The 12,646-nt window shown below is 37.6% G+C and overlaps 1 protein-coding gene across 2 annotated transcripts in view; it reads right to left on the bottom strand.

Moving 5' to 3' along the window:
* Nucleotides 1-998: 998 nt before the first annotated feature.
* Nucleotides 999-12,646, bottom strand: part of gpc5c (glypican 5c) — a 180,365-nt gene continuing 168,717 nt past the window's right edge. For both annotated transcript variants that reach the window (XM_022664952.2, XM_049477309.1), the window contains one exon: nucleotides 999-4,948. In XM_022664952.2, the coding sequence (XP_022520673.2) occupies nucleotides 4,785-4,948 (164 nt within the window). In that variant the 3' untranslated portion in view covers nucleotides 999-4,784. The remainder of the gene's footprint in view (nucleotides 4,949-12,646) is intronic.

Below are 12,646 nucleotides of genomic sequence, written 5' to 3'. Positions count from 1 at the left end.
TATGATGAACTATACATTTTTTTATAAATATGTATAGCCATGTTTATAATGCCTTATGAATGCATTATAATGTGTTATGAGTATGTTTATAGAGTCTTATAGAGATTACATTGAAAGAAAGTGTTACCAAAAAGTTCTTATCTTTGATATATATATATATATATATATATATATATATATATATATATATATATATATATATATCAGTACAGTAATGGCGGCGCTCAGAGCTGAAGCTAGTGAAGCTAAACCAATGAAATCAAATCAAATGCAGCATCTGAAACTGGTTAAATGTATGTAGTATGAACCTAGCCTTAGTATGCCATGGCCACCAATTAATTATCTTGTTCCCACATCTTACTAAACTTGTGGTAATGACTTTTTTATTTTGTATTTATACATGGTGTCACCAGAAGGGTTCCATATATATGTGAAGGATCCTGTTTACATTATATATGCATTTAAGAGTTCAAAACAGGAACTGACTAACTTATATACCATTAAGAAGTGCAATAAACTCGATTTTGGAGTTTTTATAACTGAAAAAAAGCAAAAACAATGAAATCAAATGAAATGCAGCATCTGAAACTGGTTAAATGTGAACATAAAACATAAAAAAAACATGAATAAATATTTCTCATATTAATATTATTGGTACAGATATTAAACCTGCCATATGTATACAGTATACAGTTTCCAATCTGTGTAGTATGAATCTGGCCTTAGTATGCTGTAGCCACCAGTTAATTATCTTGTTCCCACACCTTGCTAATGTTACAAATGACCTGTTTTATTGTATGCATGATTTTACCAGCAGGGTTCCATATATTTGTAAAAACCAGAGTCTGGAACTAACTTACATACCAGTTATATACCATTAAGAATTGCAATAAACTCGATTTTGGAGTTTTTATAACTGAAAAAAAGCAAAAAACATGAAATCAAATGAAATGCAGCATCTGAAACTGGTTAAATATGAACAAACAATGTATAAAACATGAAGAAATATTGCTTATTTTAATCAAATTGGTATCTTCGTCCATTTAAACAAACTGAAACGTCATCATTAGATACCTTTCATTCCAAAATGTCTTTATTCAGCGTTTTTGTTTTGTTTTAAACGCTCTCCATTCATTGTCCTCAGTGCAATTTAAAGCCAAGCGATTATAATCAGATTTATCAGAAATATCATGTAGAAATGAAGCTGTTTTTTAAGTATGTATTTCCATATATGGAGATATTGCATCTCAAAAAGTTAGAATATCATTGAAACGTTCGGTAACACTTTCTATGAATGTCATCTCTATAAGACTCTATAAACATAAACTCATAACACATTATAATGCATTCATAAGGCATTATAAACATGGCTATACATATTTGTAAAAATGTATAATTAATTATAGCCATGTTTATTATGCATCATGAACTGTGATAATAATGCATTAACAGCTGTAGTGTTTATAACATGTTATACACCAATACCAAGAAACTCAGTCCCTGCTTGCAGACTTTATATATATATTATATTATAATGTATTATAACAGGTCTTTGTGCACTCTAAGTAAAGTGCCAGGCTTTCTTTGTAGGACTAGATTATTAATGATATATATATTATATATTATAAGCACAGCTTATAATGTATTATGATCACAGGTCATAATGCTTAACAAACATGGCTATATATATATATATATATATATGGGTTATGCATTTTTATAAACATGTATAGCCATGTTTAGAATGCCTTAGGAATGCATTTTAATATGTTATGAATGTGGTTATAGCGTCTAATAAAGATGACATTGATAGAAAGTACCTATTTTAAGCGTTTATTTTGTCTTTTATTGTTTATGATTGATTATGGCTTACAGCCAATGAAAACCCAAAATTCAGCCAAATCCTGCTGTAAAATGAAATCTGCAACTGCATAAAAGTTTTTTTCCCAACAGAGGGAAGCATGAACGCTGTAGTATTTTGCGGGAAAACAAAACACTGCACTGGATTTCATTTTGCAGCAGGATTTGGCACACTGCCCACATTGCCCCAAAAGTGCCAATTGGTCTTATTATATAATATTCTAATTTTCTTAAAAAACTGATTTTTGAGTTTTTTTAATCATAATCCATAATTATCATCAACAATAACATACATACATAAACGCTTCACTCAGTTTGATACGTCTATATAATATACATTTTTTTTTTTCAGATTTTATTCAATAAATGACTGAAATAAAGTAACTTTTCGACGATATTCTAATTTTTCTAAATATGAAGTGGTTTATGTTCTGTGGTTAAGGATTTGTATGAGGTGCAAAAACCATTGTTTATGGTGTTATTGTTTACTTATTGTAACTTTACTTTTTTCCCTATAAAATCAACACCAAACACAACTATATACATACTATACTGTGCATAGCATTCATATTTCACTTTCCTCAAGAAATAACACTTTCATTTGTGTGTGTGTGTGTGTGTGTGTGTAATAACAACATTTTTTTAATTATTTATATGCATGAAAGCATCGTTTTGTAGTCAGCAACAACATGCCCAAATATGGACGTTGAGTCTAGGCTGTTTTTATCTATGAGAAATAAATCGATAATCGACCCCAAATCAACCCATCATCTCACCCTGTGATAAACAGCTATGTCTCTTTTACAGGATGTTATATATATATTTTATATATATTTTTCTTTTTTAAAACTTTATTTATGACTGTGTAATAAACAAGTAATAACCCTGTCAAATTCAGTTCCTATTTATATCTAGTCACTTAAAAAAACACAGTATTTTTTACATTTACTGTGACTTAAACACTATGAACACCCATAATGCAGCTTGATTTAGGTGGTGTCAGTGTGCCTTTGCTGTCATAATGATGGGAAAAGTACACCTTGCACAGCTTCGAATGCGCAAAAGGCATGAACTCTCTTAATTCTCTTACTTAAATAATTCATGCGTGGGGTTAATAATAAACCAATCAGAGAGTCTCTCTGCCACTCATCATTCTCTTTAAGAGATTCGGGTGAGCTCTGACTTTGGCACGTTCGTGTCTTAACAACGTGGCGCAGCTTTGAGGAAACTGAGCTGCTGGTTGGCGCCTATGTTGCGAAGATAGCAATAAACGTCTGACTGTTGACTGATTGTTGTCAGGGTTTTAATCAGTCAGTGGAGCTCCTGTGTTTTTTCAAGATAGAAACATTCGTAATTCTTAATACAGTATCAGTTTGTATTTTTAGACAGATGTATTTTTATGTCCTACATAGTAAATGAATTAATTAATAGTGAAATGATATATTAGACTATAAAGGACCACATAAGGAATCATGTAGTAACTTAAAAACAGTCTTAAACAAACCTAAAAAATACTCTGTTAACTTGTGGTTTCTGAGGCTGGAAACTCTGATTAATTAATCCTGTACAACAGAGGATACTCTGGGGCGGTCCTGATGAGTGCCAGTTCCATCATTGTAATCTTTTTAATGGTTTGTCTTGCGACCGCACTTGAGAAAACTTCTTTAAACTTCCTGAAATTCTTCTTCTTTTACAGATTTTTAAAAATTCTTTATTTAGTTGAGTGGTTGTTTTTTCTCATAATCTGGATTCGAACATTACTCAAATATTCACTATTATTCACTGTATACCTGTAACTCTACCTCTTCGCTACTTTACTTTAACTGATGCTCTCAAACACTTTATTAAGAGACAAGAAATTCAAGTAATTAACTCTTGATGAGTTCAGCACAGCTGTTAACTGAAAGCCTGAAATCCAGGTGACTCTGCCTCATAAAACTGACTGAGAAAATCCAGCAGAGATGAAGATATATTGGTTTGTTTAGTAAATGTATCCCTATGTTTCTCTTCATAGTTTGGATGAGTTGAGTTTAGTATTAATCTACAATACAGAACATTTCAATATAATGAAAAAAAAAACACTGAATTTAAGGTGTGTTCAAACGTTTTTGTTGCTGTTATTGTATTTATTTTTATATTTAGGGCGTTTATTTGATGTTTTTATCTAGTGTAGAGTTAGGAGTCTTGCCCAAGGCCTGGATTGGTGTAGTGCAGAACTCACCCAGTCACCCAGAACAGGAATTGAACCCCATTCCCCTATATGATATATGTAGGACAATACATTTGAGCTTATTCTTTACTAGTTTATCATATATTATAGAGTGAGAGAGGGTTTATTAATTTCTTTCCATAGAGAAAAACAGACTGACCGCTTGTCCAGATACTGAAAGCAGGCTATAAAAATAACAGCCAGGAAATCTGGTTTTATATTAATTTATAATCTTTGGTGGAAGATGATATATTTCACCATTAACTCCACTGCATTTGTCTGTGAAAAGTATTGTGAATGCGCGCCGTCATTTATGTCACATGGCCATTCAGAGCCACGTCGAGCCGAACTTTAAGCTTGTAATGCTAACAGCTAACGGCTAACAGCTAACGGCTAACGGCTAACAACGAATGCAGCAAAATATGAATATAAGGAATTATGAGTATTGCTATGATGGGTAATATATATGTATGTGTGTGTGTTCAGTGTGTAAGTGTGTTCAGTGTGTGTGTGTTTGTGTGTATGTAAGAAAGAGTGCACATTTTAAGCAGATATTAGGCCGTCGTTCGCCGCTGTCGTAATAAAATGCAGCCAATCAGAAGAGCCGGACGCCAAGCAGCCAGGCAAAGTTCCTGTGTGTGTGTGTGTGTGTGTGTGTGAGTGTGTGTGTGTGTGTGTTCAGTGTGTGTGTGAAAGAGAAAAAAGTGCAAGGCTCTCAGTTCAAAGTCCACTGTAGTCCGAGGCTGAGGGTGAGGATGGTGAGTATGGTGAAGGTGGGCCGAGTGGGCGGAGCTTCACTGCGTCCCTGATTGGAGCGTCCAACTGGAGGTTTATGGGGGGCGGACCACATCACTTCTGTAACGGTGGAGTCTGTGAGAGCTGGAGAAAAAGAGAAAGAGAGAGAGAGAGAGAAAGAGAAAGAAAGAAAAGAGAAAAAGAGAGAGAATACATTATATTTACAGTATTATTGATTAAAATTTTCTAATCCAAAGTTCTAATCCATATTATAAGAAGCTAAACTTCTAAACTAACGAAAGAAACAAAGTACTTAAAATAAAAGAAGGTTCGAATCCCGGTCATGCAGCTTGCCATCATCAGCTGCCAGAGCCCTGAGAGAGCACACACAGTTGTCCTTGCTGTTTCTCTCTCTGGGTGGGTACAGTACAGTAGATGGCGCTCTCTCTTTCCCCTGTTCATCACTCCTAGGGTGATGTGGATCAGCACAAGGCTGCGTCTGTGAGCTGATGTATCAGAACCACAGGAGTCGCTGCGCTTTCCTCCGAGCGTTAGCGCTGTGATGCTACTCGGTAATAAAAAGAGATTCTAAAAGAGGCGGAGTCTGACTTCGCATGTGTATCAGAGGAGGCGTGTGCTGGTCTTCTTCACCCTCCTGGTGTTGGAGGGGGAATATTCAGATGAGTATTAGCTGAATGGGTGGGTTGAAAGTTTATCCTCAAGTGCAGTCGCTACAAAGATCATCAAAATAAAATCATTATAATAATGATGAAACTGGCACTCATCAGGACCACAGCAGGATAAGTAGATTTTTTTTTGGATTGGAGTATAATCTTTGTATTTTTTGGTAATTTAAGTTATATATTTACTTATCATTAATAGATCTGGAGATAGACGGTATAGTATCTGCAGTGTCTTTAAGACTCTAAGCCCTTAAGATAATAAAAGCATAAAGTTATCCAAAAGCAGTGTGTAAGACTGGTGGAGGAAGAGAACATGATGACAAGATGCATGAAAAAAACTGTGATTAAAAAACAACCAGGATTATTCCACCAAATATTGATTATTTCTGAGCTCTTAAAACTTTATGAATATGAACTTGTTGTTTTCTTTGCATTATTTGAGGTCTGAAAGCTATTTTTATTTCGTTATTTTCTGTAAAGAAAAGCTCTAAATGAGAATATTTTTATTTGGAATTTGGGAGAAATGTTGTCTGTCGTTTATAGAATAAAACAACAATGTTCATTTTACTCAAACCTAAACCTATAAATAGTGAAACAGTGCTGTTTGAGCGAGCCCTAGTTCTTCTGTTAGCGCTGCAGGATCTCATGGCCTCCATTTAATCAGGATGTAAAGTGAAGCTCTGCGCAGGTTTGTGAGGTAATTCCCTGCAGAGCGGCTGAATGAAAATAGATAAAGGAGATAATGCGGGTCGGTGGAGATGCATTAGCGTACGGCAGCGATCCGCCGTCTCCATTAAAACGCATTAAAGCTCTCAGACTGCTGATCACAACCATCGTGCAGCAGCAGCAGCAGCAGCAGCAGCAGGTAATGGAGCTTAAACATCTACTCACGCTCAAAATACTCCCACCCGCCAATCAATCAGATACTATACACTCAACACACACACACACACACACATATATATATATATATATGTGATTTTGCTTTTATATCTGAATAAAATTCTCCCAAATTCCAAATAAATCATCATTTAGAGCATTTATTTGCAGAAAATAAGAAATGGTTGAAATAAAAAAAAAAATAAAAAATGCACAAAGTAAAGTTTTAAGAGTTCAGAAATCAATGTTTGGTGGAATAACCCTGCTCGGTTAATGATATATTTAGAAATGATAGGTTTGGCTAATATTAGCACTCTAACAGGCTACGCTAAATATATGAGAAAATACTATAGCATAACATGTTAGCCAATTATAACCCGTCAGAAGGTTAGGACGGTTTGAGGCCTGTCGTACCACACTCTGTTAGATCACCGCCGTCCGGTGTGCATTAGACGTAGTGTAGCATAAAGCTGTCTCAGTTTCCATTAAGACATCACCACCTCCTCCCAGCACTCTCTTCTTCTGCTGCTATTGTTTCCTCAAGGACAATGGACAAAGAGGCGATTGTGTTCATCCAGAAAGAGAAGGCTGTTCGGAATAAACGAGTGTGTGAGGAGAGAGAGGCGTGGAGAGGCCGTCAGGGAAGCATCAGCCTCCTCTGAGGATGCTCCACTACAGACAAGATAATAAAGAATGGGCGTCTGTGATCTTTACCCTCAACCCAGGCCAAAAAACTTCCCACTCAAGTGTAAATTAAAGAGAAACAAAGCACTTTTAAAGGTTGATGCATTATTAGGAGGCAGGATGCAATCTGAAGGTTGCAGCAAGTTGTAGGACTTATTCAGACAAGATAGTTTTGAATGCAAGAGGCAGGGAATCTTAAACTTTGCACTACTGAGATGAGATGCGTTCCGAGAGTTGCAGCAAAATTGAACAAAATACTTTCTGGGAGTTTTAAAAAGTCATAAGCCCTATTCTTAAGACCGCCTCTGTTCGCATAGCGGCGTTGATGGCATCTCCACCTCCTCCAGTGTTCTGTCAATTTGTGCTACAAGGTCAAACTGCACTTCCCTAGTGTATATTTAAGGTCTCTACAAAGGGCAGAATCAGACGGAGATCCGATTTAAACCTACACTTACTTACACAAGTTAGCTAATATTAACTAGCTGCTATAAACAAAGCTATAAGCTCCTCCTTTCCTGTGGGCGGTCCCGAGCCCCGGTGGGCGGAGCCATGATGGTACTTTTCCTCCTCGAATCTTTTTTTCTGAATATTTTATTTTACTAGCTGCTGCAGACAATGAGGAAGAGGAAGCGTTTCATCATGTGCAGCATCATAAACAACTCAGAGAGACCTACTGTATTTCACAAACAACAAGAAAAAGAGGATTTTATCCAAAAGAGCCAATTTTTGGTTTACTTGGATGATATGCAATCGGAAAGTTTCAGGAACTTTTAAGCTCTTTTGAGATGGGATGCGTTCTGAGAGTTGCAGTTGTAAATTGTATGCTCTATTAGTTTTAAGAAGTCTTAAGTCCTATTTGGACAAGATTCATTTTGGGAACTGCAGCAAGTCTTAAGCCATATCCAGACAGGATGCTTTCTGAGAATTGTGGCACGTCTTAAGTCCTATTTGGGTAGGATGCATTCAAAGAGTTTTTAGGAAGTCTTATGTCTTCTTAGAATGGAATACATTCTGAGAGTTCATTTCAAGTGATGCAGCAAGTTTTTGGTCTATTTGGATGATGATGCATTCCGAGAATAGCTGTAAATCTTAATCCCTATTCAGAAAGAATGCATTCTGGGAGTTGTGGCAAGTCTTTAGTCCATTTCAGATATTGTCTCCAACGTCAATAAAGATTCCATAAAGAATGAGCCTTAAAAAGAACCTTAGCTTACCTTATCTTGTGCAAATTGATGTTGCCAAATATTAATCTTTGGAATTCCTACATCTTTGAACTCTGTGGCTCTGTGAACACTGGTCAGTGTGCTCGTGGCAAGGCCAGAGAATATATCACAGAAGGCATTACCACCCTCAGTGGACAGTGCAGTGGAAGATAATGATGGTGTCCAGCAGTGTCTGTCTGGAAGTGTCCATGTGAGCAGAGAGGCAACTCTGGCAGAAATCCAGATTCACATTTATGGGCGTCGGAATCTCATGTACAGTTCAGATGCTGACAAGCCAGAGGTGAAAGATCAAAGAGCTGAAGTGAACTGAACAATAAGTTGCCCACCATGATCAGAGCGGCATCCAGAGAGGGCAGTAACTCTGTTACCGAAGATTTGAGTGTAAGTGTGTGTGTGTGTGTGAGTGTGTGTGTAAGTGTGTGTGTGTGTGAGTGTGTGTGTGCACTGTCTGTTGGCTCAGGTGAGTCTTTGATCAGCTCGGTGTTGTGATGCGGCGCAGTGCCAGCCTGTCGGAGAGCGGTGGAGAGTAGAGAGTATGATGGACTTTTTGATGTGGTTTAATATCTAATATTTCATTGTTAATCAGCAGGAATGTGATTCTGATCTAAGAGGCTTCTTGTGCTACAGGACACAGGGTGTGGCTGTTTCTGAGAAACCAGTAAAACACTGCAGGGTGTGTGTGTGTGTGTGTGTGTGCATGTGTGTGCTTATTGTTAAAAAATAGTTGCATAGCTGCATTTGTGGACAGTAAGCAGTGATGTCCTCCTTGAGTTATCCTGTTAGTGCCAGCACCATTGGCAGACGGCATGTGTTCAGTTTCACTACTTACCACAACCAGACCTGATTACTGATTCCAGACCTGTAGAATCAAGAAATCACTTAAAGCAGCACTAGGAAGTATTTTCTTGATTTTTGATCTTTTTAAAGAAGTGAAATTACAGCTTGAAACTCACTGCAGCGCTGCATTGAGGTGTAATAGGAGGAATAGCGGTGCTCTGGCGTCTGTGCCGAGAGCACCGCTGAACTGCGACCGCTGAACTTTACCACTCAGCCACATCAAGAGAAACGTACATTTACAAATATGATTTATAGTGTTCTAATCTGATGCTGTAAGTGCAAGCTAGCGTATTAGCTTTAAGCTAACTAAATAACAACAGATCCAGATCATCGTTTATAATAAACTAGTGCATCTAAAAAAAATTGAATATCATTGACAAGTGACTTTATTTCAGTAATTTAGTTCAAGATGTGAAACTCATGGATTATATAGATTAAGCGTTAATTTGTTGATGATTTGATGATGGTTTATAGCCAATAAAAAAACTAAAAATCAGTATCTTAGAAAACACTACTTTTGGCAGTGTTTGCCTAAGGTCTAGTGTGAAGTTTCCACAAACTGTCAAACTGACCTGTTTTAAAGTTTGAAGATCTAGAAGAAATAGTTAAAAGTTAAAAGTATTTTTTTTTTTCATTATGAAACTTCTTCTGCTCACCTGCTCAACTAGTGTAATTCAAATATAATATAAAAGTGGTTCATATTACATATTTTCAACTAAAACAAAATTGCAAAAATAACAAATGTTATGTAAATCTATCGTGTTTTACATGTTGATTTTTCAAAAGTTATAACGTCAGTGTGAAACATTAAAAAAGTTGAACATGAATTATCCTAATTAAAGCATTACCTGTTAGAGGTAAGGAACACCATTGCACTAAATATTGATAGAATAATTAGTAATGGAGTTAGTAATAAAATATTCACACTGCTTCATAGGATTTTTTTGCTGTTCCTGACAAATGAACTTAATAGGAGGGTTAATCAGGGCAGCAGTGTTGGGGTAGTGTTGGTGCACTCTGAGACCTCTATCCTGAGGCAGTGTTTTTGGGGACCTGCTGAAGGTCTGTGTCCTCCTAAAGGCCTGAACACATTCCTGGACGGACGCTAACGCCAGCCTTTGGTTTGGTTTATCATTCCTTGGACTGTGATTCGAGTTCTGGTGGGTGGAATAAATGCGTGTGTGTATTTAAAGTGGGTATAAATAGAAAACCCAGCTTGGCTGCAACACATTCCTGCCTCCCAGCGACTGCGAGACCTGCCGCTCCGTCAGTCTGCGCAGTTCGCCCGGCTAATTGCTCCATGCCCTTAAACACTGTTATTATCTAGAGCTCGTGGAATGTGGAGCTGAGAAGGTTTGCTCTCTTGGTTTTTGCACTGAAAAGAACACATAGAAAAGCTGTTTAAGCACTAATAGCGCCCCCTTGTGGAAAATGACATGCTTGAGAGAAGGCCCATAAAGTGTTTCGCAGAAAAATAAGGCCTTAACCATTGAATTTCTTTGAGTTTAGCACAAGGAAGTGCTGCAATCTGGTAAAGACATTCCTGGAAAACTCTTGCTGTGTGTGGGTGAACATTATCCTGCTGAAAAATGCTGCTATCAGTTGGAAGAATTTCGGCATGAAAGGCAGCAACACATGGATCTGCAGGATGTTCTGTACAGATCACTGAGATCACTGTTAGTAATGTTCCTCCTATCACTACTAGGAGTGACCGACTGTCACTGTATGAGATGTTCCTCAGATCATCAATCAGTCCTGCAGTTTACACTGTGAACTCTTCAGTCCAGGTCAAACACAGGCAATTGTGACAAAATGACTGTCACTGTATGAGATACTCCTCGGATCATCAATCACTCAATCAATCAATCAATCACTCCAGCAAGTTATTGGCGGTGCGTTGCTTAACAGTAAAGAACCTGGATTAATCACTAAAGATTATACGGTTTCAATCCACAGTAGTCAATGTTTCTTCTTAATGACAACAAAGCAAACTAAAATGCCATTCCTAACTGGTCTGATCGACAGCCAAGATGATGTAAATCTCTTCAAAATGTGTTGTAGAGGCATATCTGGGAAACAACGCTCCCTCACCAAGAGGTACACTACACAAAAGTAGCCTCTGAAAGCACCTTAACATCCTATTTTTTTACACTTAAGGCCCTATTTATATATATAGCGTTCTATAGCGAACCAGTCAGTTGCTATCGTAACATTGAGAAAAGTACACATTGCTCAGCTCGAAATGCAAAATAAAATGCATGTAATAATTCTAGCAGCATTGCTAAGATAAGATTGATTTATTTAACCTGTTCACTGTTGACTGTTGTCAGGGTTTTATTCAGTAAGTGGCGCATATGTGTTTTATGCCTCTAAATGACTCTATTTTAACAGGGCAGGAGCAAGGCGTGAAAATAGACCGTTGACGGGGTGTAAGATAGCAACGATAGCAAGATAGCATTTAAATATATATGTCTGAAACAGTAAAGCATATAGACCTTTGCAATTTGCAATTAAATGAATAGATTTTTCCCGTTTTTTTTCCTTTAAAGACGTTTACTCTTAGTGACATCCAGCTCATCTCAGCAGCCACAATAGCAGTTCCCAGATGCCGGCTGGAGATCATTATCTCTGATCGTGTCTCCATCTCCCGCCAACAGCACTGCAGTGCCAGAACGGACAGCAGCTTCGTGATGTAATACAGTGGAGAGAAGAACTTTAACTTAAATAACGGAAAAACAGAATAAACAACAGCAGAGACGTTCTCAGGTAAAACAAACGACAGCTCTCTTCACACGCTGCGCAAACAATAGTGAACTAATGAGCTTAACGAGATCCTGACCGCAGTTACTGGGCTGGAACTGATGGTTATCTGGAAGGTTCTCCATCTGGCCCCCGCTGGAACCCCATTTCCTCCCTCTGCACCTCCAGCTGAGAGGAAGATGGATGGTCACATCTCCCCTCCCTCCGATTCCTCTGTCCTGATGTCCCGTAGAGTCACTGAGAGGCGGAGCTCGAGGGGGATTTCAGGGTTCAATCTACCCTCAGATATCTGAGAGTTGCACAAAAGAAGTTTAGGGGTGGATTTGTACATTGAGTTTGATATATTACGTATGCATGAAACAGCATTTGTCTGCAGTAATTGCTGTATGCAGTGATACATGATGTTCAGAAAAGGTTGTTAAAGCCATTATGGATTTTCTGTTTTAGCCATTGTTTGTGCAAACAACACACAAATGCATCCAACAGCCAGATGGGTGGGTGGCACTCTATTGGCTGCCAGCTGCTACAGTGAAAAACAGCCAATCAGATTTGTGCATATTTCCTGTTTTATAGTTTCAGTTTGAAGTATACTGAAGGTCTACTGGAGATCAAATGATCTCAAGGACTAATCTCAGTTCCATATTTCTTCTGGATGACTCCAAGCCAGCTCCTCATTTACTCCCATAATTCACCTGCACCCACTATTATCAGCCCTCACTACAACTCCCATAATTCACCTGCACCAACTATTATCAGCCCTCACTACAACTCCCATA

This window comes from Astyanax mexicanus, chromosome 4, assembly GCF_023375975.1.
Source record: "Astyanax mexicanus isolate ESR-SI-001 chromosome 4, AstMex3_surface, whole genome shotgun sequence".
Lineage (NCBI taxonomy): Eukaryota > Metazoa > Chordata > Actinopteri > Characiformes > Acestrorhamphidae > Astyanax > Astyanax mexicanus.
Note: the sequence above shows the minus strand (reverse complement) of the source record. Positions and strands in the feature narration are given on the sequence as shown.